The following is a 21,796-nucleotide window of genomic DNA, read 5'->3' as shown; positions in this document are numbered from 1 at the left end:
GCAGAAGTGCCATGAATCTGGCTACTGGAGGAACTGCAGAAATTAGCGTTAATTTTTATTTGCCTTTGATGTCACTTGCTTATTTTATGATCTCCAGTTTCAAGATGCTTTTGTCAATTATGGCTCCCAATTACAGTAAAATAGGTCATAAAGCACCGTATTGTTCATGGTGTAGTAACTTTGTGACCGACAAGTTACGTTTGATCCGATCCTCGATCAGGGAATTACAAAAAATGTTAAAGTTGTGGCTTCAAAATAGAACATCACTGTGTCCCCTTCTATCTTTTACATACAGTTTATGAAGAAAGCAGCAGAAAGAAAAACTGAAGAAAGGACTTCATAATAAATTATTCTGATTTAGCCAGTTTGCTTACTTTGAGACTTTTCCTAACAAAAATCAAAAATGGGGGGGGAAAAAAAAAGTTATTTAAATTTTTTTATGAATATTTACTCTTTGACTCTCCTAGACTGTGTGATAGTCTCATATCAGTCATGTTTACTGTCAAACATTTAAATTTAGAGAAAAACGGTACAATACTTGGTGTGGTTTTACCTCATCTAAGATGTGGGTGGAAGTCAGGAAATCTCCCTGTAGGTGATACGACATGAGTTATATTTCAAAGTTAAATGGAAAAGACAAAAATTCAAGAAGGAATGGGAAAAAATGGAGATAAACGTACCTCTTGACCTGGAATATGGTGAAGTGACGGCTGTTGGAATAACAGTGAAATCAAGACTCGTCCTCAAAGACTAAAGCATCCATATCAGAACCACATGCCTTTTTAAAAACTTTGAATATGACAAGAAGGAAAAAGACCAGTAGGTGAAAGTGTCAAGTTGACCTCTGACCTTTTCTCTGCGTATAAGCTCAAAGGCAGCCAGCAGCTCGCCAGCGTTCTTGTCCCCTCTGCGAATTGGGAACCAGGCCAGGCGTGGCGACCGAGTCAGTGAGGGCTGGCACACGCAGCGACCCATGAACTCATCAGCTCCCTGAAGAATGAAAACACAACATAGACATACATGTTACATCCATGTTTTAGCAATATAGGAAGACAAACAGATGTTCAAAGACCTCTAAATAGCTTTCATGAGATTTAAACACTCACGTATGTGTCCTGATCGTAGAGTTCCACTATAATATTGGGGGGCTGGCCATCGTGACCTCGGAGTCGCCAAAAATCTCCACTTCATAGAAGATGAGCGTCTGGTCCCAGGTGGGATTGAGAGTGTTTCGCACCGTCACCGTCTTCTGGGATTGGTGGAGGAAGGATACGATCGCGTAGGGGTCTGGAGAGAAAAACACTGTGAGCCTTTCTTTTCGCTAGTTTAAACTTGGTGAGAGTACATATGACTCAAGGTCTGGACGTTTGGCAGAGTGAGGTCATTTATTTTTTAATGGCTCAATATTTGTTTACTCAACCTATAGGGTTTCCTTTACCTATGGAAGATATAATGTTATTGATGTATTAGACTGGATTATTAAAAGGATTTTTTGCATGACAGTTCCATCCATCCACTTATCTGGGTCCAAGAGAATACCCATTTTAGAAGGGAAGCCCATAGCGCCCTCTTCCAGCCATTTCCTCCCACTGTGGACCTTCACAGGGAGGATAAGGAGTATTATCCTCCTGGAGTTGGAACATAAGCTCAGGTCCTTTTCCTTTAAAAAGTTACCACCACCACCACTATAATCTGCTAATCCAGACAGGCCTACCCAGAACTTCACCAATGCTGCAGAGGAGTGTCAACCAGGGCAGCCCCTCAACATCCAGAGCCTTAAAGGAGTCCCAGTGAATTGTATCCAACCCACAGGCCCAGTGAAACAGAGTCATCTCCAGACCCTGCATCGTCTACAGGGGTCGTACTAGTGGGGTTTAGGAGATGGGTGAACTATTACATCTAGCTTGATGGATACTGAAGAGTTTCAAGAAGCTGGCCCTTAGTGATGCATTAATGAGAAGATTTGTCACTTGCAAATTAGAAAGAATGAAATATAATGCAACTTCTCAGAGAGACCAAACATGTATAAGCAGAAAGGGTAGTTTCTGTTTTTCACACTGGGTCTCATTTTGGTCACTCCCAAAAAAAAAAGAAAACAAAAGGAAAATTAAATGGTTGCAACATCTTCTGGGCGAAGGTTTTGGAAGCTGCTTACGAGCTTTTGCCGCCCTAATTTGCAAAGCAGAGAGCAAGGTTATTATTGAAGATGCTGAGTGAGTTTTTAAAGACGGTCCTCGCAAGTATAGCAGTACAAACTTATGCACGATTATGTCCAAACTGTCCTGGCGTCCTGCACAGTGACATCAGCAGCTTGGGAATGCCAAGCTGGAGACAGAGGGCTGGGAACGCCGCTCTGGGAAGTTTGTTATTCCAGGTTAAAACGGCTCTCCTCCATGTTAAACACACACACACACACACACACACACACACACACACACACACACACTGAATTAAACACATGTAGCCTACGTACAGTTACACAGACTGAGTAGTTTGTTGTTTCAGGCCGGGTAAAGAGTCTCTGTGGAGCCGTTAGCATTGGAGTAAACAGAAGTTAAGATGCATTTTCCCACCAGCCCTCAATTAACCCTATATCTAAGACACACACACACACTCGCACACAGTGTACAGACACACCACCCATGGTGACCCATTCAATTACCGTCCATTTCCAACATCCCATTAGCTCATAAAAACCACAATACAAACAGCCCCGGGGGGTTATGTAAGTCTGTGCTTGTGTGTTTTTAGTGAGAGTGTGTGTGTGTATGTTTGTGTAGAGGGGAAGCGGCAGTAGTCAGGACCCTGGTGGGAGCCACAGAGGGACATAAGCAAACGAAGACTGGGAAAAGAGAAAGAGGAGAGGAGGGAGGATGGAAAGAAAGAGAAAAGGAGGGAGGAGAGGACAGGAGGAAAAGAGCATTATCTCTAAATGTGGAGATTTTGATCCAAGATTAGATACAGTTTAAAGGAAGAATGATGAAAAAAATCCAAGAAGGGGAATCAGTGGAATCAAGCCACACAAGCATTCTTCATGACTTTATTTCTGCTTTTTGAGGGAACATAGATCCTTACAAAAGACACTCTGTCAGAATAAAATACTAAAGAGCTTCGCGGCAGTTAAACCTGCAATGTTTAACTTTTGTCTCAATCTTCTGCGTACAGTATGCCCATGAATGACCGCAAAAAATAACAAAGTACAGCCAGCTTGATAGAAATAGTGGTGAGCACAGTGCATAGCACTTTCTATAAAGTACCTGGGTGTATTAGACGTTAGTGAGGCCTGTACAGCCTACTTGGGCTACCAAGAATCTAATCAAACAAGTTCTTAAATTCCAAAGTCATCAAATATTGTCTCTACAGGGGAAAGAGTTACGTCATTTTAACATGAGAACATGGGAATGGACTCTAGTTTGAATACAGCTTCAAGTGGTCATTTGAGGAACTGCAGTTTAAGGGATCGTCGGGGCTTTTTTTAACCTCAAGAAGTTAAACTATTAGGAGAAAATAGTCTCGCCTCTTTGTGGCTTTTGTGAGCACAAAGCTTAAATCAAAGCAGGAAGTAAACCAAACATGTAAAGAGAAGAAACACTTCATCAGCTGATTGCTCCACTAGTTGCTTTGTCAGCAAGCAGTTTCTTGCTCTGGTAAGATCATTGCTTCAGCAGGTTGAAAGAAGCAAACAAACAGAGGCAGACGGCAAAGGGCAAACGGGGAACTATAAAGAGAAGCTTAAAAAGACAGATGTGCAGGAAAAGCAGAAAGAAACACAGACAAAAGATGAAAGGCAATCAGAGAAAAAGACAACAGACAGAAGGAAAAAGAAAACAAGAAAGACCTCAGCGTCTTTAATCATGGATGCCCAGACGCCATGTTACACCAGATTAACGCACAAGTGAAGCCCATCCATCAACTCTTCTCATCCATTACATTGTGTGTGTGTGTGCGTGCTAAGGAGACCGAGTGAATGAGAGTGATAGCGATTCATCATGTCAGTCTGTGGCCAGGATGCTCTCTGAGCTTCTTTCTCTCTAACCCTGTCTTTAACCAACCTCCCATCTATCATCGCTCTCCCCCTCCATCTGTCCGTCCATCCATTCGTCTGTTCTCTGAGAGCTCTGTTTTTATATGTGAGTCTGCGGTGGGTTTCTGATTAACACAGGCTCGCAGCAGTCGCAGTTACCGTGACCTCTCTGAATGGAAGAAAAACATGTTGTTTTGTGCGTGTGCTTTGCTCTCTCATTCTGTGCGCCTGTTTTCTGCGCTGCTTCCCTCTGCAGTGCAGTAACACCAGCTGCACATACACAACTCGGTGCTTCATATCAAAGCTTCTTTTTCTTCATGTCCCGTAAGGTTCGCCTGCTGCGGTGCATTTAAAGACTTTATTTATTTATTTGAAAAGTCAAAGGATTGTTAGCAATGACAAAGCGTGAAAAGACACTTGTCAATAGTGATGTTTTAACTTATGAACATATGTTTTCGGCCACATGGGGGCAGCAGAGACATGTTAAATGCAAGTTTATTATTCTCTCTCTTAGTATGGAAGCTCGTTTCCGCCACAAAAAAAAAGAAAAAAGAAAAAAAGGATCTCGAAATTTCGACTTATTTTCTCGAAATTTCGACTTATTAACTAAAAATTTCGAGAAAATAACTCGAAATTTCGAGTTATGGATACTTGTTGTTTTGTCTTTTTTAGTGGCAGAAACAGGCTGCTACTTGATATGAAGTAGCAGGTGAGTGGAAACAATCCACCCTCCCTCAACAATGAGCCTGTCATGGCCTTGGACACAATTAAGTTTCTTTTTTTCTTTAGTTGTGCATTGTTGTAACTATCCTTGTGTTTTGATCTTTCGATCCTATTCACAGATGGAGTTTCATTGTTCCAGGTTTTGCTTCATGTTGTAGTTATATTTGCAGCTGCAGGCCATGTTCTGTCTTTGTGTGTTTATGCACCCAGAGTCAGGAAAAATCTATTTCTAAGACACAGAAAGATGAAGGCATCCTACAGATAATGCGGTTTGGGATAATTTTGCACTTTGTATGTTTTTAAAAGCACCATCACTTTTACTGCCTTTAACTTTTGTCCTGTATATGTAAACATAACACTCCGATAATCACCACAACCCTAATTTCTTTCTGGAGGGACGGAAGAAAATCCATCTTATGTAATAAACACTGAATATACGGTAATTTGGCGTCTGGATTGGAATAAAGGGGGAAAACAACATTAAAGGTGTCTAACAAAATAAAATCATCAAAACTGCTGGAAAAAAATGATTTGGGGTCAACTTTGGCTGCCAGATGATGCAGCAGTTCCAACATTGTCTTCAGTACCTGAGAAGCTGTCTTTGTCCATGGGCAGCAGGTCTCTGGCTTGATACAGATAGCACCGCAGATGGTATCGAGTGCCACCTGCATATATACAAATGCACACACAGACACAGATATGTACACACATCATTATACACACAAAAACAGGGACGGGAAAGAAAGGGAGGAAAAAGGAAGCTGCCTTACGCTCAAAGAAACAGGAAATGGTAGGCCTGTTGACTCCAAACGTGGTCGTAACTGACTTGTCTTCATTCTTGTCCTCTATACTGCTCTGTGGAGGAAGGGTCGGAGGAGAGGAGCAGAACAGAAACAAAACCTTTTACAAGCACTTTCTTTCTGTGTGGCCTTCAAAATAAAAGACTGTGTTACTTTTACTGCACAAATAATGACAGGTCAAATCACTTTATTTTATTTTATCTGTACCATTTTTGATGATTTTGTCCACTTAAGCCCATCTTCAAGTATGTCGCCAAATACCAGTGATAAAGCACAAAGCCAGGCCAATTAAGGGATAAATTACCCAGAATTTGGACTGGATGAATTTGATTTTGCAGCAGGAGGTGGAGCAGGTCATGTGCTAATCAGGAGACTGGAGGTTTGACCCCTGGATTTCCAGTCTTATGCGAGTATTTACCTTTTTTTTTCTGTTTCTGACCCTGTTGAGTTCTCATTCTGTATTGGCTCTCCAGGTCTGGGTGATAGCCACTTTGTTTTTTCTTTCTAGCTCACTTCAGGTCTCAGCCTGCGCCTCATCAGTCTGTTTCTACTGTTCTTCATTTGGTCTGTGTGACGTTGTCTTTGTTTCTTAAAAATGGCACTATGTGGTTGACCTTAAAGAGTTTAACCAATCAAATGTTTTCAGGAGAACTTAGTCCAGACACTTCATTTTTCCTATGAGAAAAATCCTGAAAGAATTCCTACAGGTGAGACCATCCAAAAATCAGCTGATAGTTCCTGTGGTGGTAAACAACACATGCCTGCAGGCAGCCATCAAAAATTCAGGGTAGGACTTTTCAGAGGAGGATTAGCAGTTTTGAACATGTGAAATCAAAACACCTGGGTTATATATTGTTTAGGTGTCTACATAATTTGGGGCACTTCCTCACCAGAGAACACTCAAGGGCAAAGATGGCTGCCGGTCCTGTCTTCTCCAGCGGCTCCATGCGGCGCCTCCACCTGCGCCTCCTGAAGCTGTCCGTCTTCCTGGGCTTGAGGTGGAACCTCCAGCCAAAAAGCGAGGCGTACTCCCAGCCCTCCCTCTCCGCCTCGTCTGGACGCTGCTGTGAACACGAACATAAACTTAAATCAGCTTTTCCCCAAAAATAAAAACATGAGGGCAGAAGAGACGCTCAAAGCAAACTTTCCTAAATTCATTTGTGGAGCTTGGCCACCATCTAGTGGTTACTATGGGGAACTTCAGCTGTTCATGACTTAATTTTGTAATTACATTTTTATTTTAAAATTCAATTTAGGAAAAACTATTAATCCACATTTTTGACTAACATCATTTTTTCACTTGTCTTCATCAGCTCCTTTCTTTATACATCAAATCAGGCCAGCAAATCCTTACTGACATGATATTTTGGTCAAATATATCTTCTCAAACGATAAACAAAAAAAATAAAATAAAATAAAACATACAGTGTGTGGAATAAAATAAGCCATCAAACTGATGGAAACTTTAAGACTTTAATGTTCCTCTGACTATTATCATGGTTGCCTTCTTCACATCACCGGATTTCTTAGGATGGGCAGACATGATGGGGATACACGGATCCGTGACCTAAAAAGAATGGGATGTAAAGTAGGATATCTTCTGTGTTACAGAATGTATCATAATCCCAGAGTGAGAAAAGTAAAGAACATAATTTCTTCTTAATTTCTTCCTAGAAAACAAGAAAAAAAAAAACACTTGAGGAATTTACAATATGCAGCATGAAGAAATAGGAAATAAGAATTCCAGAGACCAATACGTATTATTTATGGGATTATTTGACAATCATTCATGCAACACCTCAAAATTAGCTGGTAATGCTTCAGAATATGGCCCACGACTCAGAGTGAATAATAGAACATCATCATGTACATCAACATAATACAGCCCACGCTCCGATGGGCAGTTTATTTCTGATGTCAGACGGAGAAATTGTGTTGGGTTTGTTGCAAAGTTACCATAAAATTACGCTGAACTTAAAACTGCTTACAGTATATTTTGCATCTCTTTTCCTGAAAACACCCAAAGTTATGCAAATACACACATTGAAACTGTATTTATCATGCCCTTGTTATAAAGTGTCACCGCTTTGTTCATTGCAGACTCATTTGTCCTGCTTTTGGCTTTGTTGAAGCGCCGATATTTAATATGTCAGAAAAAACAGTGAATGAAGTATATTTTGTTCAAACTCATTTCCTTCTCTTCTGCTACCTTTCTCAGAGCGTCCATCTTCTGCTGGTCTCGTCGCCTCATCCGTATCCATCGTCTTCGTCGGTTGGTGTGGTACATCTTCTCTGCCGGCACCCACGACTTGGGACGCCGGTCTGGGGGAATGGTGATGCCGTACTCCCAGCCTGAACACACAGAAAAGGACTTATTAGTTTTAATTTACTCTCTATTGTTGAAAGTGGTATTATTGTGTGCCTGTGTGTACCTTGATCATCCACAGCCCTGTTGAGATCCTCACTCCACTCCACCTCCTCCCATACCCAACCTGGTGGACACTCAATCTCGTCCTTTGGCACCGCTTTCTCCCCGTTCTGACAAAGACACACTTGCTTAGATTTACTGCGATGACTGAAGCCAAAATATGTTACATAAGCACTTATACATACCACATCCGTGTATCCTTCCTGCATGCCGATCCACTGGCCACCTGGTAGCCTCATCTGGTTTTCAAACACTTCCTCTGTGAAGGTCATGTGACCGGCATCCACATCAAACAGGAGTCTGAAGTATTAACAGCACAAAGCAACAGATACATACACATTCATTTACAAATGACCTTCATGTTTAAATATTTTCATTTGCCACATTTAACTCACTGCTAAACAACTACAGTTGTGGTCAGAAGCTTACATCCATCATCGGAGGCATGAATGTTGGGGTAATTTTGGACTTCTAATTTTGGATTTCTCTAATCTACACATGGTCAAAAGTATACAGATTTACCCCCCACACACTCTAATATTTAGTTAAATGTTCATTAGCACAACCAGATGTTTTTGTTAGCCGTCAACAAGCTTCTGGCACAATTCTGGTTGAATATTTGGATACTTTTCTTGGCAGTAACTGTAGAGTTCATTTAAACTGGTTGCTTTCCTGACATGGACCCAACTTTTAAGCTAACTCCAAAAATATTCAATAGGGTTGAGGTCAGGCTATGGGGACGGCAATTCCAGAAGCTTAACATGAGATTGCTTCATCCATTCCAGACGCAGCTTTGAAGCATGTTTGTGATCACTGGTTTGTTGGAACACCCAACTGTGTTCACGTTTCAACCAACAAACTGTTGATTTGAGGTGAAGTTGAAGAATTTGGAGGTAGTCCTCTCCCTTCATTATTCCACCCACTTTGTGCAATGTAGCAGTACCACTGGAAGCAAAACAGCCACAGAGCATGATGCACCACCACCATGCTTGACAACTGATGCAATGTTCTAATCCTCCAATATCCCTCTTATCATTGTGGCCAAATAGCTCAATTTTTGTCTCGTCTCATCATAAAACCTTTCTCCTTGAGGTATTTAAGCTTGTCCATGTGGGCAGCTGCAAATTTCAGGTTGAGCTTGAAAGTGTTGATTTTAAAGTTCACTTCACTGTGGACAGAGATGCTGGTGTTTCAGAAGTTTTCAGTTCATGGCAGGCTTGAGCCTTGGTCGTTTCTGGGTTGTTCCCAAACATCCTAACAAATTTCCTTTCATCTGATTGTGACAGTTAGGGTCTTCTTCCAGACCTTAGCAAAGTCATTATACATCTGATTAACTTGTGTTGAATTGTTTGAAATGACAGTCTATTAATCTGTAGCTGTTAAGAAATGGAAACAGACCTTCCAAACTTGTGGAATCTAGAGTTCTCCTTATTTGATCCGAGTTGCTCGGACTTTCTTATCGTTTCAAGTATCAGTCAATCCAGTAAGTGCTGTCAAACAAATCCTTTCTATGCTGACAAGAGAAACTACCAGTTGCCACTCAATCACCAACCGTGATTTAATAGACCTTGAAGTTGTCAGGTTAAGACCTTCAGCCAGAACCTTTAGCGCCACTTAATCAAAGATTTAGGCAACTGTACGTATATTTGAGTCCGTATGAACACTTTTGACCCTGCTTCGATTCAAGATAATTATATAAATTTCACAAGAGAGCCTCTGAAAATTTTGGAAAGAATCACATCAAGATATTTGCCATAGCTTTCCTTTCACACGTGTAGCATACACCAGGAAATAGTCTGGTTCAGTCCGTTTATATATTATAATGTCTAGAAAAGTTCAGGGCTGCACCTGTGAAAATAAGTAAATCCACAGACTAAATCCATAAGTGTTGTAAATATATATATTTCCTAACATGTATAAGTGTCTCCATCTTAATGTATAAAACTGACTGATGGGTTCCAGCCTGTCCATTTGTTGATATCTGGAGCAAATATGTTAATCTTAGTGGATAAATTAAACCTAAAAATGTGCCTCTAAAAAAAATCAGTTAAAGCCACAAAATTCCCATGTTCTTTCCAACAGCTTCAGCACACAACAAAGCCCAGAGTTTGAAACTGTTAATCACAGAATAATGAGAGTGCGAAAGGTTAAAGGAACAGACTCACGTCCTCTCGGGGCTGATGTACCAGTCTCCAGCCCAGGACCAGCCGGGCGAGGGTTTGAAACTCTCTTTGGGCAATTTAACTCTCCCGGTGATGTCGCTATACTTGGGGTAGGTTAAACCTGTAGTTCCCCAGCTGCCCACCAGGGCGAGCCGTGTCTGGTTCTCATACTACAGACAGAGAGAAAGAGGCAGGCTGGGATCATTGCTAATATTTAAAGACTTCTTTTTGAGACTTCATTCTAGTTCTGTCGACTTCTTACCGCCTCGGCAAAGACAGACAGTTTTCCTTCAGCATATTCATTGAAGTGTTTGACATCAGCAGCCAATCCAAACCAAACTTTAACCCTCAACTGACCGGGAAGTTTGGCTTCTCCTCCACTGCCCTGTGGACACTGCACAGCAAACACATACAAACGGTGAGTCACACTTTGTGTCAAGAAGCTGATTAACGTAAGAGGTGTAATGTCCTCTGATGTTACTCGACTGTGAGTGTGCACCTTAAGAAAGACAGTCTGCAGCTGACCGCAGTGTTTCCCACAGTGCTGCTGGGAGAAGATGACGGTGTGTGCTGGGATGCGGTGGTACGCTACCCTGCGGTCACCCTGCAACATCCATATCACGATGTCTGGAAGGCTGTTCTGGGGCTGGAAGATTGACGTAAAGGAAGAGAGAGAGAAATTAGTGGTAACGAGTTTTCTCATTAAAGGATAATTTAAATGAATAATAGTTTATGGAATGTGTCTATGCATCCATCTCTAGGCCAGATAAACTTTCAGAGAGGAAATGGTTGGTCAGCTTGTTTTTTTTCAAAGCTCATCACCTTGAATAACATTTAAAATTAATACTTGAATTCATTATAGGAAGACCAAGAAAAGGGAAAACTTATATGACGTTTGCTTAAAAATGACTCAATTTATTTATTTTTATTTCCTGTGCTCACTTTCACCCACCAGATATCAAGAGCTTCTGACTCAAACTGTAGCAGTTTATTTAAACGCACCTCTTCAGTCATGGTCCTCAGCCTGTTGGCCCAGTCCTCAGCCTGCTCCAGCATCGTGGAGAGCTCAGTCTCCGGGCCGTGTTTGAGAGCCAGCGCCGCCGCGGCGATCTGCTGCAGGTGGAGGGTACGAACGTGCCTCAGCGAGCGATCCAGAGGCGTTGCACACTGCCACTGATCGAGTGAGGGCAGCTCATCACTGGGAAAAGAGAGCAAAAAAGACGGGAAGCAAACATGGCAGAAAATGAAGAGTTCACCAGTGAGAAGTCACGGGGCTAATGATGTGTGCAGCACGTGCTGGTTGATAAATATTTTTTTTTAAAACAAAGAACAAAGATTATTGTCACTAAAAATAATTAATGTACTTTTAATGCTCCAGAGATGATTGCTGCTTAGCTCAATATTATGTATTGAGGCTGATGCAGCTACATGAACTCACTTAAACTGAGTCAGTTCCCTGGATAGAGATCATTTTAATTACTCTATAATTTAACCAGCAAAAATCTGTCGTTAAAGGAATTTAACTATTTTTTCCAGCAAAGTCTTAATGACACATTAACAAATAAAAACTTCCCTGGAGTTCCCTCCCTGCAATGAAGCACATATGAACACTCGGGAATAAGTGGATCACAATAAGTTTAAATAACACTGAGTTTACCTGCAGTCACTGATAAGCTGGTCCAACAACTCCACCACTCTGAGCTCCACCTCCTCCAGATCACCGCCAGCCTTTACTGCCAGCTGCACCCTCTGCAGGTTCGCCTCCTGGACAGACAAACCCGTTCACTCAGTTAAAGCTCAGCATACAAATTTAACAACCGACTCCAGGGAGCTTTGAGTTAAATTATTAACACTGATTTTTTTTAATGTAATTTTAGATAAAAATAGCATAAAACAACTATTATTTTCATGTTTAAATATTTGCATAAAAATAAAGTATTTAAATCTTCAACTCGATTTAGTTGTAACAAGTACAGATGAAGACACATTCGGGCACACACCAGCCTGTCTGTGATGGCCAGCAACATGTTGAGAGCCTCGATCCTTGGCTTGATGTCCTCCCACTCAGAAGAGAGAACAACCACCGGCTTAACATTTCCCCATGGGAGGTAGTAATAGTGGCAACCTGAAACATATGCACACACACACATTTACATAGGCAGCAAGAATAGAGACAGTGCTGTAAAAACAATTAAATCATAGTTTTTAAATCACAATCTGCATGAAATTTATCTGCGTTATAAAAATACACATTTTTAATCATCTGAACTGCAGATCCATCGAAATCTGATACTGATCATTGAACACCAATCATCCTCTGTAAACTATATTTGACTTTATGATTTGAGAACTAATACATACTACCTGAAACATAGTTATTTGTTCACTACATATGCTGTATATCATTTATTTATGCGTAATTGTTATTATTATTTTCACTCATTTCCTGCTCAAGTGTACCACTTTGTTACATTTGAACATTTCTCTTGCTTTTCTGCACACACATTTAGGTGTACAGCAGACATAAACTACCCAACAGCTCAAGATTTCAGTCCTTTTTAGTTCCCTGAGTGTCAAATACTCTGAGTTGTTGGTATCTCACAGATAAACATAAGGTGTGTATTGGCATCTTAATCTGTCTCATATGGAAGATTGCAAAGGCGTCATATTTATACACACGGGGTAAGTGTAATATGTTTAGCATTGATGTTTTTCATGGCTATACCTAGCCAGCAAGTGAAAACTGAGGAAAACAAAGTTTCAAATGAGAAGTTGACTACACTCGTCTGGATGGCAAAAACTGTTAACGTACGCCAACTACACTGGGGTGCCAAGTGCATCACCACAGGCTTTAGTACGCGTCTGTAGTGGCAACCATTTTTTGACACGTCGGGATCTTGAAAATGTTTAAATTTTCTTATATTAGTACATAAAGTTATATTTTGAATATTATCCTTCTGAATGTCACACCGGTTCCAGCCTGACCTTTGACCTCTGACTCACCGTCAAACACTGCCCTGCTAAACTGAGTAGTGGAGGCCAGAGGAAGGCAGGTGTAGTCGAACTTGTTGCCGTAGTTGCCGATGCTGACTTCAAACTGGATGGCGTCGTCGACGTCCTGGAGGAGCGTGGCCGAGTAAAATGCAACGAAGAGCGAGAACTTCCTCTTCCTGAGAAACTTCTGCATGATGGCGAGGGGCGGGGAAAAGAGGGATCAGTGTATCTGTCTAATTATCCATCTTTCTATCTGGAATCAGGTCCTAATCTCTCACCTCCACCACCAAAAGATCATCTGAGGGTATGTCTTCAGTTTTTTGCTCCGGCTTGTCCACCAGTTTCGTGGTAAGTTCCAGTAAAACCCGGCCTCGGTATGCCACGCCCTCCCCCTGACGGACAGAAAAAAGGGACAGACGCTGGCACTGTCACAGTTTGTCATTACAAACCCAGTCTGTGTAGATAACCATGGATAACCTTTAAAAAAATACACCTCCACAGCCTGTACTGTACTGTAAAACATGTGATACCATTCCTAATGAAGCCTTGAGCTGAATGTTCTGATCCAACAACATCTTGATATTTTAAAACCAAAGGACACTGTGTGCTCATCTGATACAGACTGGGCCTGCACAAAAGCAGGCTAATTGTCTGCCTAATTCTCCTTTTTGTGCTCCAAATGGGTCCATAGTTTACAAAATGAACATGATATTGAATTCAAAAGGACTTGAAACTAGCCATGGAGATCATGAACGCATTAACAAAGATAAATAGGTTACTTTTCCCAAGTTAAGAGCCTCATGGGGGTCATTGAAGGCGGTGAACTCTCTGGGGCTGCCGTATAGGTTTACAAAACATGGACCAAATGTTGGCAGGAAACCAAGACTGTCATCCACTGTGGGGACAAAAAGGACATAATGTTTTATTATGGAGGGGTTAAGATGCAGAACTATGATTAGAATCAAGCAGGTATGATTAAATACAATTGCAGTGATTAGATATTTTCTAGATTTCTCCAAAATTTAACCATGATTGAAGGAGATTTGAGTTTAGAGAAGAGAACATCACAACAGTGAAGTGAGACAGTGCAAATGACTGCCCAACTCTTGCACACAAAAGCGTTACAGTACAGAGAGGAGGGTGGACGTACTGCCAGAGTGGACGCTCCGTGGAGTCAAGTCATCTGAATGCGTAGAAAGGAAGGATGGTTCAGAATCACAGAACAAGAGGAAACAGATGTGTTTTGAACGCCACTCAAACTCAAAGCCCAAACACGACATGCAAAACACTTCAGCTTAGCTTGTTTGAAGTACATGACTTTAAACAAGGTGGGCAACCGAGTAATGGCAGAAAAAGGTACTTAATATAAAATACTTTTAGAAAAACTTTAGAAAGTCTATGAAAGATTAAATATTTTTGTCCCTGATTATTGTTATTTTTACCACATAAACAATGCTGATAAAGTTAGACCCTTGCTGCCAGAAGCAGCATCAACACTATGTGTGAGTCAGATTTGGAGGGAAATCTGGTTGATGGCCTTACAACATGAAACAGGAAATCACTCACAGTTATTGGCAACAAAAGTTAAAGAAAGGAGGAAAAGAGCTGATGAAAAACATGAAGGTGAGTGAATCACTTTTAACCATGGGTGGTTATTAAAGATGTACACAGCCACCATGGATCGTTAAGTCCTCTTTCGAAGCCTAAAGTTAAACATTTTTACTCTTGCCAACTTGTTTTGTTTTTTCAAACCAGGTGTAATGAGGGATGTAGTGGATGAAAAAGGGTCTTTTTTGCAGCACCATAGAATACAACAGAGTTTTCTTGAGTACTGCAATACTTCTGGCACAGTGACACAGCTTACTGCACTGATACAATAGAATAAAATAGAATAGAACATAATAGCCCTTTATTGTCAATGTACATGTACAATGAAATTGTGGGTGCGCCACATTAAATAATAAATATAAATGGTAGACTGCAGGAATTAATAGCAAAGATGAGAAATATATACGGGGATATACACAAGACAAGAGAAATGTATATAAAACACTTTAGAGAACATGTTGCAAAGTGCTTGGAAGTAGTGCAAAAATACTTGATCTGAGTATAAAGTCTGTATGTGAGTTGCCTGAGTGATGAAGGTTACTCAGACCATGGCTCAGAGAAGCATACAGTCCCAGCAGGACAAGTTCTCTACCTCTGCTCTGTACACTGTCTCATCTCCTTCAGAGATGAGCCCAACCAACAGTGGTGTAATCATCATACTTGACGATGACGTTTGTTGGGTGGGTTGGTGTACAGTCACATGTGTACAAGGCGTATAGTAGGGGGCTGAGAACGCAGCCCTGGGGTGATCCGATGCTGAGTGACAGTGGAGGGGAGAGGTGGGAGTCGGGCTGATTGAGGCCGGTTGGTGAGGAATGTTCTATTACTTTTCTGGTGTTTCCTTATCATGGTCTGGTTAAAATGGCTCATTATTATTCACGTATTCCAGACAAAGAAGAAATTACATTTACCACAAGCAGTGGTATTTCATTTGCTATTTTATCTAGGGATTGAGAGTAACGTAGTTTCTATTCTCTGTATGTCCTGTACATGTGGCAGAATTGACAATAAAGTTGACTTTGACTTTTGACAGTGACCAAAGCTCATGCACCCTTCTCTTTTTTTGCAGCTGGGGGCATCAAAGACTGAAAACTCAAGCAGTGTCAGTGTTTCTCACACAAACATTACCGAGTTAGTCTTCATGCATGCCACTGAAGAAACATCCATGCATTTTATGCACAAACCACGGGTTCATTCTGTGTTTCAAAACTTTACACTTCAAGTTTTCAAACGCTAAAACAAAGACATTAACTGAGATGTGCACATTTGGAAGTCACCACAACAGTAAAGACAGTACGTTTATTAGATCCTGGTGAAAACTAACACACTAGCAAAGCCATAAACTATAAAGTGATGCATTCAGTTAAAGTGGTGTATTTCAAAGCTGCACACACTTGAAGGCATTCCTTCAACACAGTCAAAATCTCAGTTTTAAAAGTGTCAGTAATACTGATTGTGTTGTGTGCACAACAAAGTGGGAAGGGAAATCCTATAATATGCACCACTTGTAAGGATGGTTTTGCTTATTCAAAAACAACTTATCCAGTAGAACTGCTGTCGAAGCACACAGTCAACAAGGTTAGCAAAAATTTCATCAGAGAGAGTGGAAAAGTCTGTTGTGAACACAGACAGCAGCACCTGAGACAAACAGTTATCACGTCTAATTGTTCAAGTAAACGTGTGAGCAAATGGTGTAACAACACACACACCGTGGCAGAAGTTGTTTAAAGTCTAACAGATGCATCTACTGATTCAGGCTGCAGCTCCTGAGGGTACTAAGTTAATAACTTAAGTGTTTGCAGGGAGTATCAACCACACCGATCAAACTGGGTCATTTCCTGAGCTGAAGTGTTAAAAAAAATAAACCGAATAAAGCTCAGTGTTTGATCTATAGTACTGTGTTCACTTTTACCCTGTAGGGTGTAGAACTTCACTGTAGTCTGTCATACACCTGCCCAGAAACTTTACCGCAGCAACCACTGCAGGTCTGTTTGGTAATAACTAGCACAAAGATAATCCATGAAACAAAATGAAGCAGGCTGCAGGCTGTCAGTGTAGACAGTGCTGTTTCACTCATGTTTAAACCGGTCAAATTACACATATTTATATAAATAGAAGACAGAACTAAGGTTTTTATAGTTTTGTGGCTCAAGAATAAAGTTGAAGTTAAAGTTGACAAAAACCTTATTTTGACCTGTATGATCAGCTGAAACCTCGCTGAAAATATCTCTAAAACAGGTTGGGCATTTTCCCCAAGCTAATGCTAACTGCTTTCAGGCAGAGCTGAATGTGATGTTAAACGCTTCAAACAGTGTGATTATCACTGGATGTCAGTAATCAAACCAGGCAAGTTTCAACACTTTGGTGCAGTTTAAATCCAGCCTGAACCAGCCTAATCTGATCTGGTAGAGTCTAGTTCAGACTGGTTGCAACTTGTTACTCACCATCTATCTCTCCTCCGGGGGCGGAGATCTTGGACATACAGAGGTGGGTGGTGCCGATAACGTCGTTGTGACTGGCTCTATCCCTAAAATGAGAAAGCCATAGAAGGATGCAAAGCGCATAGGTCAAAATGACATAGGTCAAAATGTATCTTATACACTAGGGCGTGGTGGGATAATTAATGTTTCTATTTCTACATGAAATACTAGGACTTATAAAGAGATAAAGTTAGTACTGAGCACAACTGAGTTCAGCTTATTGGTGTGGCACTGCACAACAGTCCCAATTCCTCATGTGGGAAATTAACTGCCCACCCCTATTTTTTGGTGTGGGTCTCCACAACAGTCCCATCTTTTAAAGAGGTCAAAATAATATTGATAATGATGCAAAGTTTGATGAACAAATGTGAGAAAGGGAGATTTTAGCTGAAAATCACCAGTCCAGAATTCTGATCCTCATCTTCTCACACATGGAAGGAAACTGGGAAGAAGAAAGAAAAAAAACATGTACTTTCTAGTGACAATGAAAATACAACTTCTTGGCACAAGAATAGTCTGTCTTTATTTCTTACTCTGACTGGCATGGCCAGGCGCTGGTTCCACTGTGGATTGGCATTCTTTTCCAAAGTCTTAGTGCAAATCTGACAACGAAAAACAAGACAATCCACATTTGTTTTTATTAACTAAAAACGTATTTGCTTTCCAGTTTTATTTTATTTGGTTGTTGACTAACAATCATTTTATCAATGTAATTAACTTCTATAGAGTCATATGCACCGTTTTGCCAGCAAAGTGAATCTCCACCAGAGGATCCACCAGATTCTTCCTGTTGCTATCAAAGCCAAGAATCTGCCTCATCCCATCCATGAAGGCATCGTCCACTTCAGACAGAGAAGCATATTAGGAATCTTTATACATTTTTTTTTTTCAAGCTTATCAAATGTGCATAGAATAACAACAGAGACTCACTCTGTGGCAGGTCTTCAGCTCTGAAGATCCTCAGGTTGAACGAGGCTCCTCTCAAAGACAGACCTGCAGGCCTCAACAGGTTTGATTCTATATCCTCTTTATCCTCCACACACTCACGTTTATCAGCCTGCAATCACATTAAAGTACAAATACTCACTTGTGATAATGAGTTGCACAGAAAAAGCACAACCATGTAAAAATAGAACAACTCATGTTACTTGATTGACCTCATAGCCTTCTAGGACTATCTTGTAAAAGAGTATGAAACTCACCGGTGGCTCATCTCCAGCAGCTAAGACAAACAAGCTGACCTTCAGGTAGCCTTTGACCCCAGCAGAGAGGTCGTCAGGGTCACAAAGCAGAAGCCACTTCCTCAAGAAGCAGTGCCCTGAAAAGAGGGGAGGAAGAGAGAGGTTTAAAGCCAGAAGCTTGTAAATTCAGGATAAACAAAAGCAGCTTTGACACACGTCAGGAGAAACTTTTCATAGTTATCCTTTCTCACACAAAGCCAGACATAATGACACCAAGCTGCAACCCATGGAGCATGTGACAAAAAACCTTAGCTTTCTGATTGGCATGGACCAAAAAGTGATCTTGATTTTCTAAATATTATATACAATCATCACCCTGGATTCCTATTTAGCTGTAAGCATCATTGTTTGACAGACTTAATGGATTTTAACACATCAGTATCACTGATATGAATATATCTTCAAATATTTTAATTTTGACTGCCCTGACAGTCAATGATAATACATTCAAATATGTTTTGTTTTGCTTTTTGTTCTCTTAACACTTGTATAAATGTTTGCTGGACCCTTTAAAGTGAGATGTTACAGCTTGTGAGGTCTATGAATACAGCTGTCCATCCAAGCTTGCTAGCTTTAGCTGATAACTTCGCACTCCAACTTCTTATCCAGATATCATTATTTCTGGTCCAAAAAACAAAGTGGCAGCAGCAAAAACAATTACCACAGAGGGTTCAAAAAGTGGTTCAGAAAACCGGTGGGTGGCATCATCTAATGGTTCAGAAACATTTTCATACCTGGAAATACTAATGTGGTTTAGCTAAATGGACACAGGCAGTAGGCAGCACACAAGACTCTGACTTGCTAGTGTTGAATACACTGGACAGTTAACTGCATTTGCACCCTGACTCAATCTGACATCACAAAGTCTTTGGACCTGGCAGGTTAAAGACCATTTTAACATTTGTCAAGTTTTCATTTGCCAGGTTGCTGTGTAGAACAGCAGCAGTGCCAATGTGTGAGAACAGCTCTTCACTCATCCTTTTTCATAACCACGTATCCAAATCAGGGTCATAGGGATGCTGGAGCCTTTCCCAGCTAACACAAGGGAAAAAGTCAGGGAATAAGCCCAGGAACCCTTTTGCTGTGAGGTGAGGTGAGAATGCTAGCTGCCTGACTAAATGGCTAAAAGCTAAGTAAATGAAAAATGTCATCAGACTGATCAATCTGACATAATTTACAGTTTAGCATTTAGATCTTTGTTTAAACTTTTTCAAGCAAATACACCTAAAAATGTTTAAATCAAACAACCATATACTCACTGTGCTCATTGTAGATGGTGCCCACATCCATCTGTGGAAAACAGAACACAGAGACAGATGTTTGAGTTCTTCTAATTTCCAAAGCACACGTGCCCCCCCTCCTAATTTATCACAGTACACCGCAGTCCAATATTCATAGAAATCATAGACTCAAGTTAAAGCTCTTACCTTGAATTCACCTATCACGGCGTCAGTTCTAAGCGAACGAGAGTCACATACCTGAAAAAGAGAACGATTATAACTCTGATAAAAATAAGAAACGCTGATAGTGTTGAATTTCTCCCACACGCTGGATTTATTCAAGGTAAACAAATAAAAAAAAAAGAGAGAGAAAAACGTCACACTCACAGTGATGAAAATGGGTTCGTCAAACAAGTCTGAGGGTGTCTCGAAGAAGTTCAGGAAGAAAGTCTGTGGAGGGAAATAAATGCAAGTTGAAGTTTGAGTAAAAAGTAACATGTAAAGTTAGAATAAAAAGCAGCAAAAACATTTACTCACCTCATCAAAGACTGGGTTGTTCCCCTTTCTGATTCGGGTCCTCTTGGACTGCCCGGCAACTGCTATCTTAACAACAGGTTTAATGTTGATGCCCGGCAACTGTCGTCCCTCAATGACCCGCACACGAATCTGGAAGAGGACACGTGTGGACAGCAACATGTATGGAGTGTAAGTATTCCTTTAATGTGTCTTTTTTAAGTATCGTAACTAACCTGTAGATCCTGTGGTTTGTTGGGTAGCTGTTTGGGCTGACTGCTGGCTCCTCTCCTCCTCTTCCTCAGCCCTCCTTGGGTGTGGTAGGATGGCGGTGAACGCTTGGGCGTCTGGGCGGTGGGGGATTCCTGGCCCGGGGGCCCCTGAGGACCAATTATCACCATGGAGCGTCCATCGTCTGCTCCCTGGTCCTCTGTGGGCTCAAGCATCATCATACTCTCTGTATCCTCCTCGCCCAAAGTATCCAGAGAGATCACTGCACAGAAAGTAGTCCCAGGAAATAAATCTTGGGGTAAACTAACAAAATGGAGACACTGGGTTGGGCAAATGGAAACAGAAGAAGGGGAAAAAAACATAGAGTGGTGTGAAAAAGTGTTTGCACTCTTCCAGGGTCTTTGTATGTTTTTGTTTTACACATAAATGTGTCAGATCATCAGATAAGTTTAAATATTTGATAAAGATAATAAGTAAATACAAAATGCAGTTCAGTTTCTAAATGAAGGTGTTGAGATCGCGCAGTCTGGAAAAGGTTACAAAGCATTTCTATAGCTTTGGGACTCAAGTGAACCAAAGTGAGAGACATTACCCACAAATGGAGAAAACTTGAAACAGTGGTGACTCCCCAGGAGTGGTCAGCTGACCAAAATATATATGTGTGTGTGTGTGTGCGTGTGTGTGTGCGTGTGTGTGTGTGTGTGTGTGTGTCATTACATCTGCTGTAAAAGTAACACAGCATCTCGAAAGGGGTAAACACTTTTTCACACCACTGCAATTATTGTTTCACTATATGACACGCTGAGGTTACTTGTGACCGTGTCCAGCTCCACACTAGGATTGTTATGAGGCTGAGGGTCCAGCTGGGGAGGAGGCTGAAACATCGGAGCCGATCCCGGAGGAGGAAGGTAGGAAACTTGCAGGGTCAGCGTGGCCTATGGGAGGCAGAAAACACAACTTGTAGAAGATCTGTCATGTTTGGCTGTGTGGCAGGCAGAATGTAGGACCCAAACGCAGGGCTTGGAGACAAAATGCTTAACTAAAGGTGGCAGCTTTATTGCTGGAGAACACAAACTAAAACTAGGTATATGAACGCTGAAAGAAAACAAAGAAAAGATAAACTAGAACTAAAAATCTTGCACTCAACATTTCATGACATGGCTAGAGAACATGGTGCTTACGCAAGAACACACAGCAAATGTGGAGGCCACAACAACAAACGGTCCTCTGTTTGTTGTTGTGGCCTGAGGACGGAGGACTTAAATACACAGGCAGGATGACAAAAGGATGGGGAACAGGTGGACACACAGCTGCAACTAATCAGACATAACAAGCCAAAGGGGAAGTGAATGCATAGGACACTTGTATACGT

At 41.1% G+C, this 21,796-nt stretch overlaps 1 protein-coding gene across 1 annotated transcript in view; it reads right to left on the bottom strand.

Annotated features, from left to right (window-relative positions):
• Positions 1-21,796, bottom strand: part of dysf (dysferlin, limb girdle muscular dystrophy 2B (autosomal recessive)) — a 104,506-nt gene that overhangs the window by 61,443 nt on the left and 21,267 nt on the right. The window contains 33 exon segments of the mRNA XM_026162776.1: positions 554-589; positions 681-710; positions 850-990; positions 1,107-1,150; positions 1,153-1,287; positions 5,335-5,412; positions 5,518-5,602; positions 6,438-6,611; positions 7,757-7,899; positions 7,980-8,085; positions 8,161-8,275; positions 10,141-10,307; positions 10,400-10,531; positions 10,637-10,783; positions 11,140-11,335; positions 11,795-11,901; positions 12,138-12,262; positions 13,141-13,318; positions 13,410-13,523; positions 13,911-14,026; positions 14,282-14,314; positions 17,184-17,266; positions 17,618-17,661; positions 17,753-17,821; positions 17,958-18,061; positions 18,150-18,276; positions 18,422-18,537; positions 19,720-19,750; positions 19,888-19,938; positions 20,068-20,130; positions 20,218-20,346; positions 20,430-20,686; positions 21,236-21,359. Of these exon segments, the coding sequence (XP_026018561.1) occupies positions 554-589; positions 681-710; positions 850-990; positions 1,107-1,150; positions 1,153-1,287; positions 5,335-5,412; positions 5,518-5,602; positions 6,438-6,611; positions 7,757-7,899; positions 7,980-8,085; positions 8,161-8,275; positions 10,141-10,307; positions 10,400-10,531; positions 10,637-10,783; positions 11,140-11,335; positions 11,795-11,901; positions 12,138-12,262; positions 13,141-13,318; positions 13,410-13,523; positions 13,911-14,026; positions 14,282-14,314; positions 17,184-17,266; positions 17,618-17,661; positions 17,753-17,821; positions 17,958-18,061; positions 18,150-18,276; positions 18,422-18,537; positions 19,720-19,750; positions 19,888-19,938; positions 20,068-20,130; positions 20,218-20,346; positions 20,430-20,686; positions 21,236-21,359 (3,600 nt within the window).

This window comes from Astatotilapia calliptera, chromosome 3 (assembly GCF_900246225.1).
Source record: "Astatotilapia calliptera chromosome 3, fAstCal1.2, whole genome shotgun sequence".
Lineage (NCBI taxonomy): Eukaryota > Metazoa > Chordata > Actinopteri > Cichliformes > Cichlidae > Astatotilapia > Astatotilapia calliptera.
This window is presented reverse-complemented; position numbering and strand designations above follow the sequence as displayed.